A 19,109-nucleotide genomic window follows, 5' to 3' on the forward strand; every position below is an offset into this window, starting at 1 on the left:
AATTCATCCCTGTTTGGATCCTAAGGAATGAATGGGGCTAGGCCAGGGGTGCCCAACCCTGTTCCTAGAGGGCTACCTTCCTGCAGATTTTAGCTCCAACCCCAATCAAACATAACTGAACCAGCTAATCAAGGTGTTCAGGGTTGCTTGATAATTACAGACAGGTGTGTTGGAGCTGGGTTGGAACTGAAGTCTGCAGGACAGTACACTCTAAAAACAAACGGTGCTATATAGCACCAAAAGTGGTTCATTTTTCTATCAATTTCTATTTTTTAAATCAAGATATCAAGATGATATTTTTGAGAGATTATATTATAATGTTCTTTACATTATGTAGGATGATTTATGTAGAAAACAGTAAATCACAAAAAACAATGACTTAAGTCGAGTTTTAATAAGCAGGATCACATTTAAGCCTAACTTAGTTTACAATGGAATCCATCCAGCGGGTTTCTCATAAATCATTAACACACTGTAAATGCAAGTCATCCGTCTGTTTGCACTGCAAAATAAATGGCGTACTGAAACAGAAAAGTACTGTGGCATACACTATATTGCATTACTGAATAAATACCATATTCATTTACCATTGTACATGTCCAGAAAACAATGGTATTAATAAAAGCATGGTACTCGCTGTTTCTTTATTTGTGAGAGCGACCTTTAAACCAATGAAATGGGAGGGTGCAGGTTTGGTACATCTTGTAATAAATGAGACACAGCCACAGTCCATAATTTATTGGCATTATTTCTTTTTTTACCAGGAGAAATGCTGTTTTGTTTTTGACCAATAACTGATCTTTGGTCAAGATCAGGTGAGTAGAGATACATGAGGAACACCAAGTTATCATGTGGAAGATGAAAGTTCAAAAAAGTGTCTAATGTGCCTCAATGACCTCTCACTTACATTAGATAACTTCAGAGTGTCTAAAGTCTTTTTCAAATCTTTTTGGAGATTTCTTAAAGTAACCCTGGCACCAAACTTTATAAAGGCGCATATCTGTTTGACAAATACTCCAAATAAACCTCTTTTAATCTAACTCTATCTAAACCCGTTTCTCCAAGGACAGAACAGCCACCAACAGAAGTCTTAGTCATGATGTCTCCTTATTTTAATGAAAACAGTAAAGTGACATTTGATTTTTATTATGTAAGAAGTGTTACAACAGTGACATTTCTAAAGCTCTTACAAACAACAACAGTTCTGCAGAGATACAGTCTTCACGCTTACCGTACGAGTCCCTCATTTTCAATCACCGCTCGCGTCCGGTCTTCGCGGACGAACAAAAAAGTGCATCATCAAAAAAGCTCGCACACATCCAGACAACACGAACCGTGCTGCGGTGAGCACTAAGGTCACTTAGTAGCTTAAAGTATGGAAGTATGGCAAATCTTACTATGTTTTTAAATCTCTAAGCTCAGTCCAGTGGCATTGATTTGTGTAAGCATATACAGGCAGATTCTTCATCCTTTCATTTATCAAACAATACAGTGCGGTAACACAAGACTTGCTATTTTCTTGGTACACGCCCCCACGCATACCTAACGGATGTCCGGCTTAAATTACAAATTATTTACAATCACAGAGGACAAACCTAGTGTTAGCAAATTTTTAAACACATTTTTATCCAATAAAAGATAAATTTACGATTGATTAAAAACAAACTCCTAGATTAGGTCGACTTGCATCTCCATAAGAGGTGAATGGCTAGGACCCTTTATTCGGGCTGTGTGTTGTGGTGTCGCGCCTCTCTAAGAGCCAAACTCCACAGTTTCAGAGGTGATGGGTTTGAATTCATAGTTTCCCCTGCCGTCCATATGAAGGTAGTACTGTAGATAAGACACAATTGAACATATAGTGTAAAATTGCAGCATAGACTCACATATTAAATGGTAAAGACACAATATGTAAATTCTCCACTAAAACTAGAAGTCGCTAAACAACAGCAATGGTGCAGCTTGATGACGCTGTTAAAAAGCGTGGAATGATGGGAGTTGTAGTCTTTACTGTGGATAGAAATCGATTTGCGACGACTACCCAATCATGTTCATGAATGATGTAATGAAATAAAGTTTATTATAAAGTTTAAACAGTAACGTTATAATGCAAGTCCACAGTTTGGCTTAAAAAGCAACAACAGAGTGCCATGCTAGATGCTACAAGAACTACTATAAACATTGTTGAAAATATTTGTGATAATGTAGGTACACATATCAACATGGGAAAATATATATAACGCTGTGCTAGTAGTTTAATTTTTGGATATTTTAATGCAAAAATCTTACATATTATGCCTTTAATTCAACTCAACATTGATATGAAAGTGGAAGCAATGCTTATCTAACCTCATGATGTTTCCAGAGGGACTTCCTGTGAGAGACCGTGAACAGGGTGATGCCAACCTATCGGCAATTCCACACAGACAGGATTGCATCAAAATTATTTGCTAAAATATGAAACTAAAACAATCATGAACAGCAAAATTTTTATCGCAGATATGATCAGTGTTGGGGAAAGTTGCTTTTAAAAGTAATGCATTACAATTTTAAGTTACTCCCAAAAAAAGTAACTAATTGCGTTATTTAGTTACTTTTCATGGAAAGTAATGCTTATATTACTTTCAAGTTACTTTTGCACTATTTTTTCTTACTTGGCTGAAGCTTGATCTCTTTCAGGGTTTGCAGGTGTTTTTTTATCGCAAAAATGTCAAGCTCTGGCCTGCCATCTCCGTTTCTGACTCAAACGGTTCCCGCGCAGGCGCACAGAGTGCGTAATTCTATGTTAATATGTTCCGCTTAATTCAGTACATTATTTTTAAATTGAATTAATTAAACTTAAAAGTAACTTGCATTACTTTTTTTCAAAAGTAACTCAAATATTAATGTGTACATTTATAAAGTAATGCGTTACTTTACTCTTTACTTCAGAAAAGTAATATTATTATGTAATGCGCGTTACTTGTAATGCGTTACCCCCAACACTGGATATGATAATATGTATACGTTGAAATATGATGTTTGAGCACCTTTCTGCAGTGACTGTAAATGTAATCCTCCACGTCGACACTCACGGCACTGGTGCACTCATCCAGGATGGCAAACTGGGGCTTGTGGTAGAAAAGCCGGGCCATCTATGGAAAACAATGACAGGATATTTTCTATATAACAAAGTTGACTTCATTACTGATTTGTCACAGTAAAAATGTTTTTATTATTTAGCAATCCATAGGCTTGGTATGCATAGCAAAACACAGATCGGTTTGTTAAAAAAAATGCCATTGAGTGCCGCAAGGATGACGTATTTTTGTAGGAAAAACCTCCTGCAAAGTGATTTACTATTTTAGCACTTCTGGTTAGTTTTTCAAAAAAGTTTTTAGTTAACCTCCTTAAATAAGATCTTGTTCAAGGGCAGGTTCATGATCTCTAAAAGCCAATGCTGACATTTTAAATCACTTAAACACATCCCTACCCTAATAGAATCTGGACCGTCTTTTGATAGACCGGCCCACACATAAGCAACCCAGGAAACAATGTTGGGTGGTAGACATTCCCCCTTACTGTTGATTGAAGTGTGTTTTGGTACTCGGCACGACTCCCTTTTCCAAAATGTTTTTTAAAAATCATACACTCTGCCTTTAATATAATCCCAAGATGTTTTACGTTTTATTCTACGACATTAAACACACCAGTGATCCCCCACTTGTGACTTTTTAAAGCTTTAAAGTGTCTTTAAAAGGACGGTTGACAACAAGTTGCTACATGGGACTTTTTTGGGGACATTTCCCAACAAACATTCATCCACAGAGTATTTCCTTATCAAGGAACATGTTTTAAAATGTGATAAATAACGTTAGTAAGAATTGTCAGAAGCTTGATGGTAATGACGTTGATTGCTGCATAACGATTAATCGTGACTAAACGTTTGCAGAATAATAGATTTAGTTTACATCATATCATGTGTGTGTGTACTGTGTATAATAATTATGTACACACAAACACACACAATTATTATACACAGTACACACACATATATGATGTAAACAAAATCTTTTATTCTGCAAACGATTAGTTGCGATTAATCGGTATGCAACCCTAGACCGTGGCATAGTTTGCTTCCAGTCTAAGATTAACTTTAATTTCTAGTCAACGCATTTAGACTTCAAAATTTATAAAAGTTGTGTTCATCTGTGAAGAATATCTTGTTGGACAAAACATGTAAGTTTCAAACTTTGTTAAACACAGAGCTTATTTTTGCATTAATCCAAAAGCCTATGGGAAAAATAGGCTTTTTGGCCCGCTAACTTCCAGGTTGGCCTACAAAAATATGTCATCCCTGCGGCACTTTATGTGTCTGTTTCGTCATAAGATACGCAGAACCAATGAGATTATTATACCTCTTTCAATTTACTGTGCTGTTCTGTATGTTTCCATTAATACGTGATGTATCCATCATTAAATAAGCTTGAAATATTTATAGTTTTCTCTAACAAACATAATGTTTGCTTTAGAAGACACATACAGTATATTAACCCACTGGAGTCACAAAACTTTTTGGAGCTTCCCCATGTTGACTCCTAGATATGCATTTTTAAAATTAATTGTTTGTGTTGAGCTGAATTAAGGAAGTCATATACATCTGGGACATCACAAGGTTGAGTCATTTAATAGAATTTTAATATTTGGGGGAAATAACGCTTTAAGAATTCCCCACAAGTACAAAACCTTTGTGTGTTTATTATAATTAGTTAGAAACAGAATTAAATGGATACTTGCTAACCAATATCACGTTATTGTAAATTCCTGTAAAATGGATTTAAAATGTTTCTGTTTACCGCCATTCTTTGCTTTTCTCCTCCACTGAGAACATCCATCCAGTCCTGAATAATGTCCCAGGATCCCTCTCGCCCCAGTATGTGTCCTAACTGGACATTATCCAGATATTCCTTCAGCACCTGTTCGGCAGAACAGTTGAGATGTTCAATAGCTAAATAAGAATGTGTCTGATACTCGCAAGATATTGGCTAACATTTTAGATCCCAAAATTTCTGTTTTAGCACCTGGTCAGAAATTCCCTTTTTCTTCTGGTCCTCATGGGTGTCTGGGTAGATCACCTGATCCCTCAGTGAGCCAAGAGTCATGTAAGGCCTCTGAATGGAAACGAAATAAGAGAAGTTGTTCAGCTTTTGTGGGTTGTACGTAAGGAGGGATTTTTCTGCAGATATTTGTTTATTGTTTCACCTGAGGGACATAGAAGAGCTTTCCTCTTTCTGGTTTTGTCAAACTTCCACCAAACAAAGGCCACAACTAAAAATAGGCAAATGAAGCACATTTATATATGTAACACATAGCAGCATGAATATTATTCACGCTATTTAATGCAGCTAAAAGAAAAAGCTTGGAGAACGTGCAGTATGTTATTGCAAGCACATACCTCCCCAAGGACCCGGAAAAGTGAACTCTTTCCACATCCATTGGGACCACACACCAAAACATTGGCACCGGATTTTACCTACAGTATGAAGAACACGATCGGGTGAGCACACAACTTAACTGAGTACAAACATAATTCGGTAGCATATGCAAAATGTAGTTAGCGGCACGAAATCTTATCCTTTACATAGATATAATTATACCAGATTCAACTGAAAGGGATAGTGTTTAATGCCTTATAACATATTCAAAAGATTTGCAAAAATAACCTAAACGCACCTCAAAACTCAGGTCTCTGATCAAGATATCTCCATTAGGTGTTGCCAGAGGTGTGTGTTCAAACTTGATGAACAAAATCTATAGATAAGTACTAAAAATATAATATTAAAGGATTAGTCCATTGTCTTAAAAAAATCCAGATAATATACTACCATGTCATCCAAAATGTTGATGTCTTTCTTTGTTCAGTCGAGAAAAAATTATGTTTTTTTTGAGGAAAACATTCCAGGATTTTTCTCATTTTGATGGACTTTAATGGACCCCAATACTTATTAATTTTAAAATTGCAGCTTCAAAGGACTCTAAACGATCTCAAACGAGGTATAAGGGTGTTATCTAGCGAAATGATTGTCATTTTTGGCAAGAAAAATACAAAATATGCACTTTTAAACCACAACTTCTCATCTACATCCGGTCCTGTGACGTGCCAGCGCGACCTCACGTAATTGTTTAATGAGTGACATGGAAAGGTCACGTGTTACATCTATGAAACGCACACTTGCGAACCATTTTAAACAATAAACTGACAATAATTAGTATCATTCCACATACAACAACATCAGAACGGTCCTCTTTTTCCACACTTTTAAACACTGGGGCCTAGTTTCGCATATGTTAACCGTGACCCCTTGACGTGATGACGAATTACGTGAGGTCGCGCTGGCGCGTCACAGGACCAGAGGAAGACGAGAAGTTGTGGTTTAAAAGCGCATATTTTAAATTTTGACTTGCCAATAATGATAATTGTTTCGCTAGATAAAACCCTTATGCCTCGTTTGAGATCGTCTAGAGCCCTTTGAAACTGCAATTTTAAACTGCATCAAAACTGTTAAGCGCTGGGGTCCATTAAAGTCCATTAAAATGAGAAAAATCCTGGAATGTTTTCCTCTTAAAACATAGTTTCTTCTCGACTGAACAAAGAAAGACATAAACATTTTGGATGCTTTTGAAGAAAATGGACTAATCCTTTAACATATATACATATATTAAAGCACTGCTCTCACTTGATGATGTTGTCCATATTAATAATTCTTCCACTACCAGGGACCAATGTGAGCTTTTCTGTAATGTCTGGTAATGAAAACATAACCCGTTAAAAAAATGTCAACTTTAAACCTCTCTGAACGGCACACATTATGTAAAATCCACTTTTACAAGAAGTTTGGACATAAATGTGTGTCGGCAGTGTGTGAACACAACAACCCTACAATTCTTTTTTTTTTATCCCCATTAAACCAAAAGCAGTCACATTAGACATGCTGTTTTGATTCTCTTGTTAATGTGACATCACACAAACAAAGCCCCGCCCACGACCACTGACTGTATGGTTAATTTACCCAAAAGCTTTTCTAAACGTGTTAGCACATCGTAGCGATAATACGGCTAAAGATACTATTGTATCAGACTGTATACACAGGAATCAGATCTATTTTTAACCAAAAGCGCTCACTGTCTGTTGTGTAAGGGAGTAAGGACCTGTAGCTCGTTTGCATTTAAATGTACAAACATAAAAACAGTGCTCCAAATAGGTGCATTTTGGACGTATTGATAATAAATGTTCTGGTGTATTTTGAGCTAAAACTCCAAACACACATTTTAGGTACACCTGTGACTTATATTATTACATCTTGTAAAAATGGCCATAATATGTGTCTTTATATGAGTCTTCGAAACTCACCTTTCTCTGTCTGGGACACCATGGTGCGCTCATACTTCCCAGAATTCAGCTCTTTCAGGACCCTCATAAGCTCAGTGATACGAGCAGTGAACCTAAGGAAGAAGTCAGACCGTAATCTCTTACAAATTTTTTTACAATGAAAACATGATATTACGTATACATCACAACTCAAAATCACAAAAATACATAAAATGCCACAGTATCAAATCCTCATGGTTTGTCCTATTCCATCACCATTAACCTCCTAAGACCCGGGTTTTGGTTTGTCTTTTTTCAGATTTCTACCAGCAATTTTGGGGTTAGGAAGAACCAATAAATATTATAACCAAATTGTTTTCTAAGAACATGAAGCAGTGTATTTATCCATGTTTGTGTACAAAATGGTTCCAGTTAAGTATTATGGTGCAAACATCAAAAACATTTCAAGTCTTAGGAGGTTAAGGCAAATCCATATTCATACAACAAAGTAACCAACTTTATGAGATGCAGTGTATTAAGGGATAAGTGCAGTCAGTGTGTTACCCTGAAAGGCGCGTCATTTCTCTGCCTGCGAGGACGATTCTACCCAACGCCTGCGACATGCGCAGCAGCATGCGACCACTCTGGTAGTAGTCCTACAGAATAATACACATTATTACATTTATGACATCAATACTTTCAATACAATACGTAGCCATAAACTATTAAAAAAGTAATGTCTAGATGTAAGTTATACCTCTAGCAGTTCAGCGTGAGAGCTGTTTAAGTGTCGAGGGTGAGACAAATTGAGGAAAGGGCGACTCACAACCAAATATCCAACAACAGTCGCAAAATCTAAAACAAAGAGAAAAAATATATTAAGCTATAAAATTCTATTTATGTGCAAATTACAGATGTGACCCCCTATGTGAAATCCAGGTTAAGATTTAATGTTATTTTTAAACATATCAACGTTTTCACTGAATTTTCTTGTTACATGTAGGCAAGGTCACAAATTGTTTAACTGACTAGTCGGCTACAGGGTTCCCACACCTTAGTTAACTTCAAATTCAAGGACCTTTCAAGGACTTTTCAGGTCCAATACTCTCAAATTCAAGGACTAAATGTGGGGACACATTTCAAGTGAGAGCAAGGTTACATTGTGTTACCTTTTAAGATTCATTGTTACAGTTCCCTTTCGAGGGAACTTGCGCTGCATCACTGCGGTGACACTTTGGAGGATAAGTGCGTCTGAATGTGTATTTTAAATTCAACCAATGGTGAGGCTTAACGACAAAGACAGGGTGACGCGGGAGCCAGGAAGTATATCGCTATCTGAAATATTGCCAAAGACGGCGTTACAGGGACGCAGGAAGTATGGCAAGGGAGACGCAGCGTCTCGTTCCCTTCTCAGGGAACAACAGTTACATACGTAACCCGAGACGTTTTCATGTGTCAAACACAACTATGCAAAAAAGCATTTTGGTATGAATCAACATTCACATACAGAAGATATAAGCATTTAAAGCGAACAGTTTAGCACGTGTGCTTAAAAAGTCTAGAATTTTTATGATATTATCCTACACTACCCAGGGAATAATATTTTTTTTTTTTCAGAAAACTTCTTGCATAAAATAGATTCAAGCACTTTCAATGACCTGTATCTATGTATGTATATTTTCAAAAACTTCCCAGGGCCTTGAATTTTCCCCCCAGATTCACAAACTTTCGAGGATTTTAAGGACCCGTGGGAACCCTGCGGCTAATCGTTCTTAAGGAAGACCTTAATATTAGGTTGAATTTAGTTACAATTTGTCAGGTATTTATATTTTCTTCTTACACTTGGCAATGATGCTGTCCACCATACCCATTGAGAAACGGAAAAAGATGAAACTGTGCAGGTGATCGACCTGCAAAGACACTCACAACCTTAATGTCAAGTGTAATGGCATAAGTGCAATGCAAATAAAAAACAACAGCAGGCAGTTTATACATGAACGCACCAACTTCTTGAAGGTTGAGTGAATTGTTTGCTTTTCCCTGACGTTTCCATTGTAAAAGGCAATCTCTTCACTGAAATAAAACAAAAAAGGACATTTTTACATCTAATAAGCACAGGAAATGTATTTTTAGTAAGAACAGTGGTAGATATACAGTTAAGACTGTTCACCTGTTTGTTATAAGGCGAGAGTTGACGTAACGATATTCTCCCTCGTACTTCTGTTCCGTTACCGTCATCTTACCGATTGGCCGTCTCAGACGTGTCAGGAAAAGGCCGGAGATGAGCAGGTAGGTCATCATTGTTGCAGGACCCTGCGCAAGGATGCCAAAATGTCCTCAAACTATCCAACAGCATTAATGCATGGAAGTTGTTAAAAATATATGTCTCACCTGAGCTCCGATTGCTGTTGTCAGCTTGAAAATGTACAAGCCGATATCCAACAAGGGCTTGAAAGAACTAAAAAGACATTATGATGCTTTGAAACTAAAGCAAATATCTCATGTGATGGTGAAAGTAAAATGTAGTTTACCTTGCTGAGATTGGAGTAAAGATCCACTACGCTGTTACAGAACCTTTCCACATCCTGTGTCAGCAGCTGATCTGCGTTTGCAATGCGGTTATCCAAGTTTCCCATTTTGTAGTACGTATATCCCCTAAAGCCAAACACAATGAGATTTGGCCTGCAGCACATCTCTTGTCAGTTAAAGGGACATTCCACTTTTTTTGAAAATATGCTAATTTTCCAGCTCTTCTAGTGTTAAATATTTGATTTTTACTGTTTTGGAATCTATTCGGCTGATCTCCGGGTCTGGCTGTACAACTTTTAGCATAGCTTAGCATAATCCATTCAATCTGATTAGGTCATTAGCATCGCACTTAAAAAAGAGTTTTGATATTTTTCCTATTTAAAACTTGACACTTCTGTTGTTACATTGTGTACTAAGACTGACGGAAAATTTAAAGTTCAATATAAAAATAAAAAATATCAAAACTCTTTGGTTTTTTTTGCGCTATGCTAATGGTCTAATCAGATTCAATGGATTATGCTAAGCTATGCTAAAAGTGGTACCGCCAGACCCGGAGATCAACTAATGAATGGATTCCAAAATGGTGAAAATCAAATGTTTAACTCTAGGGGAGCTGGAAAATGAGCATATTTTCAAAAAATCGAATGTCCCTTTAAAAGAAGGTTACAGAAGGTGAGTGGTCTTACTTGAGGTACTCGTCGTAAAGATGCTTGGTTAGTCTCACACGAAAACACAGCTTCAGTTCATTCAGGCCCAACTTTAGGAAGTTGTTTACCAGAGCGATCTGAAATATTGAGATTGAGTATACAATTTAATATTAAGATTTTAAAAAATCTTAACGGGATAGTTCATGAAAAAAAGAATGATGCTTGATTGTTCCAAACCTGTACAAATTTCTTTGTTCTGCTGAACGCAAATAAAGTCAAAACCAAACATATCTGGGGCACCATTTAGTTTCATAGTATTAGTCCTACAGTGGGAGTCAATGGTGCCCCAGATCTGTTTATTAAAGGGACATTTCACTTTTTTTTGAAAATATGCTCATTTTCCAGCTCCCCTAGAGCCAAACATTTGAATCTTACCGTTTTGGAATCCATTCAGCTGATTTCCGGGTCTGGTGCTAGCACTTTTAGCATAGCTTAGCACAATCCATTGAATCTGATTAGACCTTTAGCATCATGCTAAAAAACAAATAAAGAGTTTTTATATTTTTAAAACTTAACTCTTCTGTAGTTACATCGTGTACTAAGACCGACAGAAAATTAAAAGTTGCGATTTTCTAGGCAGATATGGCTAGGAACTATACTCTCATTCTGGCGTAATAATTAAGGACTTTGCTGCTGTAACATGGCTGCAGCAGGCGTAGTGATATTACACACTGCCCGAAAATAGTCCCCTTGGTTACTTTCAATAGCAGGGAACTATTTTCAGGCAGTGCGTAATATCACTACGCCTCCTGCAGCCATGTTACAGCAGCAAAGTCCTTGATTATTACACCAGTTTGAGAGTATAGTTCCTAGGCATATCTGCCTAGAAAAATCCAACTTTTGGTTTTCTGTCGGTCTTTACATGATGTAACTACAGAAGAGTCAAGTTTTAAATAGGAAAAATATCAAAACTCTTTGTTCATTTTTTACCGCGATGCTAATGGTCTAATCAGATTCAATGGATTGTGCTAAGCTTGCTAAAAGTGTTAGCGCCAGACCCAGAGATCAGCTGAATAGATTTCAAAACAGTAAAAATCAAATGTTTAACTCTAGGGGAGCTGGAAAATGAGCATATTTTCAAAAAAAGTGGAATGTCCCTTTCAATTAAATTATACAAGTTTGGAACAACATGAGGGTGAGTAAATGATGACAGAATGTTCATTTTTCGGTGAACTATCCCTTTAAATCACTTACATTTTTATTTAAACCAATGCAATTTAGCCTTAATGCTGTTTTCATTACACAGAAATGTTATGATGTAAATGCTGATGTTAGCAGGCTTAATATGATTGGTCAGAAAGCAGTTTTGGGGTTAGATAAATAAATTAGTATTCTCAGAACCCCTCTGACTATCAACAAATACTACAGATACATACAAGAAGACAAGAATCTGATGTTTCAAAACTATCTATGACGTTGCTTAAATAAAAAGCGGAAACTTACAATTGGCATGGCTGTGATAAAGTTGAGCAAGTACTTCTTGAAACCTTTTGTGGATCGACCGATAATTGCACTGCAAACCACAACATGCACACAAACACAGGCAAATGTGGTCATACAATTCATACAGAAGTGAATCAACGCATGTCCTGCCGTCACGTTCTTCATTTGCATGATAAACAAGTATGCAAATCTAACGTCAACAAAGAAAGCACACATTCACGGCTATACAGTTACAAAACACAAATGTGAATTTAAATAACGGACCAGAGGAGATCTGAGAGGTAAACACAATGGATTGTCAAGTTTGATTGACAACACGTAGGTTATGATGCGTACGGCATCACTAAGACTGGAGTGTTATCAGTGAATGCATAGTTTCACAACACTTAAAGATAAATTACCCCAGGTATGACAGTCAAGTAGGAATAAAAGTGCCTCTTGAATAGTTTGATATCTCTGCTAATGATTCCACTGTCGAAGATTTAAAAGACACAGTGAAAGCACATTCGATAATTATTAAACTTGCTGCCGGGAATTTTTGTACAAAGTTGGCATATTATGCAAAATTAGAAATGCAAGATTTGGTGCCTCAATCCGAACCTTTCGATCATAGTTCCGTTTTGAATCATCCAGACGTCGCAGTAAGTCCTGGTCACAAGCATCACAGCGATCAAAAGCAGGTACCATGTCTGTGGCATACAAAAAATACAAATCAATAAACAAAAATCAGGTGTTGTGGCTTCTTATCCAGGGCTACTAGCCCTGAGGGGATGAGAATCCCAAAAATGTCTCCCAACAGGAAATTTGTCATAAAAAGAAAACAAACTGGACTCACAAGCCGTTTCATGTGGCATTTGAAAGACAGTTTAGAGTTCTCACCTCCTTAGAGAAGAGTCTCGGCACCATGATCTTGATAATTCGACAGATCCGGATGAAGAAAAGCTTGTCCACAGCTGCTCTCTCTTTCTTGGCATCTTTCTGCTTGTTTTAAAATAGTACAAGTGTTAAAATCGTTTAAAATTATTTTTAATACTGCCATTTTCATGCATTCAACTCACTATCCATATGAACTGTTTATTGTAACAGTCAATACAGACATAATTTCTTATTTTCTCTATTGCTGTGCCACATGCGAAAAATCTCATGCTGGCTTTCATAAAAATCTTAAGAAATAAATTGATGCTGTGTCAAATACATATCAATGAATAAAAAAGATCACGTTCGTCTTACCTCGCCGTTTAGATTCTCTGAAGATCCCCCTTTCCTATTGTGGATTAAAAAAATATGAATAAACAATGGCAGCTGATTATGTCCAGTAATATTAACATTTAATATAATATATTAAATGATGTCTTCATTCATGCACGACAGATACTTTATTCGAAAGTTACTTAAAGTGCATATACTACACATTTTGTTTTGTCATCATGTGTGTTACCTGGGCTCAAACCCATGACATTTGCATTGCTCTATCAATACAGAAACATAAACACTCATAAGGACAATATTTGATAAATATTGCGCCATCATAAATATTGTGCCATCATAAATATCGCAGCATTTTTTAGCCTTACTTACGCTTGACGTAGAGAGTACAAGGTGCAAGCATGATTGATTTTAATCTGAATTCAGATCAGTTTAAAGTACTGTAGGCTCTGTTACATTTGCCCACCCAACATTTATCCTTTATGAATGAGTCTTTTGTTTAACTGTGAGACAGCAATAAGCTTTGCAAACTGACATTCATCCATGATTTCTTTCAAAAATATGCACTTTTTACTGTACTATTTACAGTATTTACTCTAAAGATTGTAATACATGATGTGTTCCAAATCATAGTAAGGTATCTACATAGACAGCAATACAGGGGCACCATTTGAATTTAACTTTGAGCATCACTGCAGCGTCGGAAGCTAATGTTTTGGATTTTAACTCCCTCAAGTTATGCTGTCAAGGTAGACAGCTCACAAGGATTTGAGACACAGCCATAATGTTGAATTATTCTGCTAAAACTTATACTAGGGTCAATGTGACACAGAACAGAGTCTTGATTAGATCTCATGCATGAAATCAACTACGGCTGCGCGTTCACGTACCTGTTCAACCTGGCGGTCTTTCGTCTTTGTTTTAGGAGGTATAAAACGAGTAGGACACCGCCAGCTACAGCGGAGTTCTTCGCTGTCAAGTACTTACTGACGGCCGCCATGTTTCCTACTGTACGATGGACGGCCCGTAGCGTGAGCAGCGCATAGATGCCCGGAAGAGAAAGAGCGAGGAAAGCCTTCTACCGGCTACCGTACTCATGACTTGGATTCGACATCATGCAGCGCTGCGCAGATTTAGCGTCAAAATACCGCGAGAGAGATTCAGGAACATAGCGCTTGAATCCCTCTCGCGGTACTTTGACGTCATATATTTACCGTCTGCGCAGCGTTAAGTCGAAAACACCTATGATCTCATCATCGCACCATCCTCGTGAACCTGTTCAGGCTTTATTAACCCTTTACATTGTGCACACCAACATACACGTTTTTAAAATCCAACTCAAGCATTTAATATCTATCAGAAATAATGAGTGCTAATGATATTCATAAACTACTAGATACACTTTATTTAACTTTATATAAAAACATACATAAACATTGTTCAACAATATTTAAGGGTCTCCCATTTACAATTACTACATATATGTAAATGATATGTAAACTATACCAAAATGTATTTTTTAAATAACCAAACACTCTAATAACTTTAAATATTTTTAAATTAAATTGAGCCCCCTTGGTAGTTTTTTAAGGCCCCCTAGTGACCCCTGGTTGAGAAACACTGATATAACAGAGTTTACTAATTCGGCATTCAAGACCATTTAAATCTTACATTGAATCATACAAAATAAAGTTTTATATTCTACTAATTAAACCCTTTCACTGTTTTTATAAATTTCTGTCAATCGAGTAAGTTATAAACATATTTTACATCTGTACAGCCTAACGGAAGGATAAAAAGAAATCACCTTAGCTTTATTTATATGAAATTTCCCAGAGGGAATTTATAACATGATATTAAAATACTTTTACCAACAGGCTTTAAATTTCTAGAGCGCAGAATGCTGCAGGGTGTTTTCTGTTGTTGTTATTTCCCAATAAAATTGCAGTAAACATTAACATTTTTATATGTGCTATATTTTTATTTTTACTTGTTAACTTGTTGTAATGATAACACTGAAAATTAATAATACTAATTGAATAGGGGACTGCATAGTGGAATAGAAATTAGTAAAAGAAATGAATAAAATACAAATAAATAATTCTATTCTATTCTATTCTATTCTATTCTATTCTATTCTATTCTATTCTATTCTATATATACGTTTAAATTTGCTTGAATAAAGTGAAAAAATAATGCATTATAAAAGACAAAAACTTTAAATGGCAAACTTCGACGAGCGCCCACTGTCGTCCAGTATAAACACGCGCATCCGTTTCTTGTCAGAGGCGGAAGTGACGCACGGCGCTGCCGTGACTCTACGTGCGTAGCGTCCGCAGCCGAGCAGACGCAAAAGCGCGAGACATCATCATCAGACAACAGCAATATTCTGGATTAATTCAGCCGCACAGAAGAGACGCAGTCCGCAAAAAAAACACAAGTGATCGTATGTACCCGTAGTCACCGCACGATTTTGATGCGCTGTTTTATCTGACCACCCGATGTGAAGGTTTTTATGGAAAGATAGGAGATGGATGGAGGAGTGGGACATGCAGTGAATCGGGATAAAGTGGGGATGCGAGATGCTGCTCTCGGCCTGTAACATAGCGCCGCATCCTTCGTGCCCAATGTCACGTTTATAACATTCGTGTGTTTGTGCATCAAAACGTGATCGCCTGCTGTCCTGTTGCTAAAATGTCTCCTTTTATACATGCATGTAAAATATTAATTGGTGAACCCGTAGAGTCAGTTTACAATCGAGACTTCATGCTAAAAGCCATGCTTATGTTTCAGAGGTCAAAGCATTGCATACGTTTTACGTACAGAAAATGTTTTTAGTTGCATTGCATATTCATCGATGCATCACCTGTATATTTTACATCTCCTAACTCAGATGTACTCGAGCAGAAACGCGTATTTATTTATTTATAATTATCTTGTTTATTATTTTTAGAATGTTTAAAAACACTGTTCAGTAATGCTACTGAATTCATGTAATGCATTAGAAATCTTTTATAAAATGACTGGCAGACATCAAATATGATTGACAGGTGTAGTAAATGGTGGTTTTTAAGTTTGTCATTCCCCAGATGCACGTACAAGTTACACATGACAGATAACATGTAACCAATATAGCATTTTAAGGATTGTTATACCAATGTTTTGTTTAAGATTTACAGAGATAACCACTTCACAGAGACTTCACATAAACTATATAGTAGTTAGTAATAGATGGTTTGAAGTAAACAGTATGTCTACTTACTGTAATACTCTAATCTATCTTAATGCTTTCCTTCCTAAAGGTGCTGCAAGATCGACATTATGAATCCTGTTTATAACCCTGCATCATCAGGGGTTCCTTATGCCAACCATAAAGGAATAGGATACCCAGGTAATCAGAGAACAGCTCCGTTTCATTGCCATGCTAATGATAGGAAGTGTTAACCCTTGACGCCTATGATTAAATTTCATTACATTTGAAGTATTGTCATAGTTTTTGTTCATTGCTGTGATTTTTGTTGTTCCTCAATTCATTTTTTGTTGTTCCCCTTCTATCCCTGCAGCAGGGTTCCCTGTCGGCTATGCGGCGGCAGCTCCAGCATACTCTCCCAGTATGTACCCTGGTGCTAACCCAGCCTTTCCCACAGGTATGGGAGAACCAAACTCTCAATTTTACTTTATTTTGTGTCTGTGGTTCTGTCTTTTCTTGTCTTCAAGCCAAACAAACAATGTCTTTTTTATCCCTACAGGTTATGCTCCCGGGACCCCTTTTAAAATGTCCTGCTCCCCAACAACTGGTGCTGTACCCCCCTATTCCACATCACCCAACCCCTACCCTGCTGCTGTCTACCCGGTGAGAAGTCCCTACCCCCAACAGAACCCCTATGCACAGGTAAGGTCATCAAATTGAGCCCAAGTAGTAATGTTTGTCTGCTACGAAGTTATAAAACGTTGTTCTTTTCACAGCAGCAAGGCACTTACTACACACAGCCCCTTTACGCCGCCCCGCCCCATGTCATTCATCACACGACAGTGGTCCAGCCCAATGGCATGCCGGCAGCCATGTATGCTCCTCCCATTCCTCCTCCCCGCCCTAATGGAGTCGCCATGGGAATGGTTGGAGGCACCACCATGGCAATGTCAGCTGGTGAGTCATCATGTGGTTGTAAATGAAAACTAATTCTGTTGGATACAAAAATGTCAAACCTCAAGGACAGTAAAATTCATTACTTATTATTAAAATGCCTTATTGATGTAAAAAAGCAGATGAGACATGTTTTTGTGGGGTTTTCTCTACAGGAACGTTATTAACTACTCACTCCCCGACCCCAGTCGCGCCCCACCCATCAATGCCTACATACCGCACACCTGCCACACCCACCTACAGTTACGTGCCCCCGCAGTGGTGAACACGACAGAAACTGTAAGTGCAAAGTCATTGGGTTTTCTACACTGGCCCCAAAAAGTATTTGGACAGTATAGATAAATTATAAATTTGTATTCCATTAAAATCCATTTTATAAGCGTATGTGTGTTATCAGGGTTCGAACTTTCCATTTTATGCGTTATTAACAAAACGCTCCACCAAATGAGTCAACTACGTCCATTGTAAATAATAGACTGAGAAAAACAAAATATTTATTTTATCCTAACGTGAAATAATTTTCTCTCATGTCTTCAGGTCAAAAGATGGTAGATATGCATTCACACTGTCCAGTATTTTTAAAATCGGAGCTGACACTGTTATCAGCACTGTTGCTCTTCCTTCCAAACATAATGTGAATCCGACTCCAGCTGGCAGACGAAAGGAAACGTTGGAACGGGAAAGAAAACCACCCCAATCCAGCTCCGTTACTTCGCATTCGTCACTCATTCTACGACATATCTCACGGCCGAAGACCAGACAAGCTCTTCATTTTTGTTGTGTGGACTGTCTTGCAGTTTTTAGCTAACTCTTTAATTGGTGAAACTGGAAGGGAGTTGGAATTAGTTTTTACTTATTGAATGCATGTACAGTATATATTTAAAAGAAACGAACAATAAACAAAAGCGCTAGCTAATTCTACAAGCTTTGACAGATGCAGAATCATCAGCAAAAGGGATTGGGGAAAACAATTGTATATTAAATGCAATGTCTTAATTGTTATTTCATACAAAATATTAATAACGTTAGCATTTAAAAGTTTCTTCTCGTTTATTTTTCCTGGTTTTAATTTGGGTATCTGCAGTTACAGGCATGGTTTGACCTCCCTGGGTGACACTGTTTGTTGCTCATGGGAATGGGGCTTTTAAGAGTTTGTGCCTCTGCTTCCAATGGCTGTTTTTATTTGATTGGTTTTATCATTCGACATGCTCTCGCTGCAGTTAATCGTTGCACTACTTGCCTGTGTGTGTACATAAATTGGTTGGTTGAGCTGTATTGGTGCTGAGAGCATGCTTTATTCATTTGTGTGCCTCTGGTTTGGTTTTCTTAATATTTTAAAAGCCTGACCGAAAGATTGACAATGGAATCATTGCTAAATTTGAAATGGTGAATTGCTTATGTGTTTGGTTAATTAAAAAGAGAACTCGATTAAGTTTATTCGATAACACTACTGGTAACCTTTGAGAAGGTGAATTTGAGTTGTTTAGTTATTATGAACCCAAATCTCTACATTGCTTGTTACCTCAAGATTACACCGTGACTGACTGAATTTCATTGTCTTTTTATTTTATGCATTGGCCTTTGTCACTTCGGTTAAAGAATGTTTTGTAATGTTTTATGTGTTTTTGTTTTGTATTTTCGAGAAAGACCAAAAAATAAATACAATAATAAACTGGGGGTTCTCTGTTTTTTTTTTTTTTGTGAAACTTGGAGAGTGCAAAAAGTTCAGAGTTCA

General features: G+C 37.1%; 2 protein-coding genes across 6 annotated transcripts; one reads left to right on the top strand and one right to left on the bottom strand.

The window, feature by feature from the left end:
- Positions 1-1,088: 1,088 nt before the first annotated feature.
- On the bottom strand, positions 1,089-14,311 carry abcd3a (ATP-binding cassette, sub-family D (ALD), member 3a). 3 transcript variants are annotated; one of them, XM_073863601.1, is made up of 23 exons: positions 14,121-14,311; positions 13,255-13,288; positions 12,904-13,002; positions 12,625-12,713; positions 12,025-12,094; positions 10,561-10,658; positions 9,877-10,000; positions 9,737-9,793; positions 9,516-9,658; positions 9,349-9,418; positions 9,186-9,255; positions 8,103-8,200; positions 7,910-8,001; positions 7,388-7,479; positions 6,712-6,780; positions 5,710-5,771; positions 5,432-5,509; positions 5,239-5,304; positions 5,058-5,147; positions 4,833-4,952; positions 3,027-3,131; positions 2,347-2,403; positions 1,089-1,830 (listed from the first exon to the last, which is right to left on the bottom strand). In XM_073863601.1, exons 1-23 carry the CDS (start codon positions 14,228-14,230, stop codon positions 1,753-1,755), a joined length of 1,971 nt encoding a protein of 656 aa, XP_073719702.1. In that variant the 5' UTR covers positions 14,231-14,311; the 3' UTR covers positions 1,089-1,752. The 3 variants fall into 3 exon arrangements, with proteins under 3 accessions (XP_073719702.1, XP_073719700.1, XP_073719701.1); XM_073863599.1 differs by having other exon boundaries at positions 12,904-13,005; XM_073863600.1 differs by lacking the exon at positions 12,025-12,094 and adding an exon at positions 12,426-12,495 and having other exon boundaries at positions 12,904-13,005.
- A 1,208-nt stretch (positions 14,312-15,519) lies between these two features.
- On the top strand, positions 15,520-19,051 carry fam168b (family with sequence similarity 168 member B). Of its 3 annotated transcripts, none has more exons than XM_055182677.2 (7): positions 15,520-15,676; positions 16,533-16,621; positions 16,794-16,877; positions 16,980-17,122; positions 17,197-17,377; positions 17,530-17,655; positions 17,915-19,051. In XM_055182677.2, exons 2-6 carry the CDS (start codon positions 16,552-16,554, stop codon positions 17,637-17,639), a joined length of 588 nt encoding a protein of 195 aa, XP_055038652.1. In that variant the 5' UTR covers positions 15,520-15,676; positions 16,533-16,551; the 3' UTR covers positions 17,640-17,655; positions 17,915-19,051. The 3 variants fall into 3 exon arrangements, with proteins under 3 accessions (XP_055038652.1, XP_055038651.1, XP_055038653.1); XM_055182676.2 differs by having other exon boundaries at positions 17,530-17,653; positions 17,912-19,051; XM_055182678.2 differs by having other exon boundaries at positions 17,200-17,377; positions 17,530-17,653; positions 17,912-19,051.
- Positions 19,052-19,109: the final 58 nt, after the last annotated feature.

The sequence above is a fragment of the Misgurnus anguillicaudatus genome, chromosome 25 (genome assembly GCF_027580225.2).
Source record: "Misgurnus anguillicaudatus chromosome 25, ASM2758022v2, whole genome shotgun sequence".
In the NCBI taxonomy this organism is placed as follows: Eukaryota; Metazoa; Chordata; class Actinopteri; order Cypriniformes; family Cobitidae; genus Misgurnus; species Misgurnus anguillicaudatus.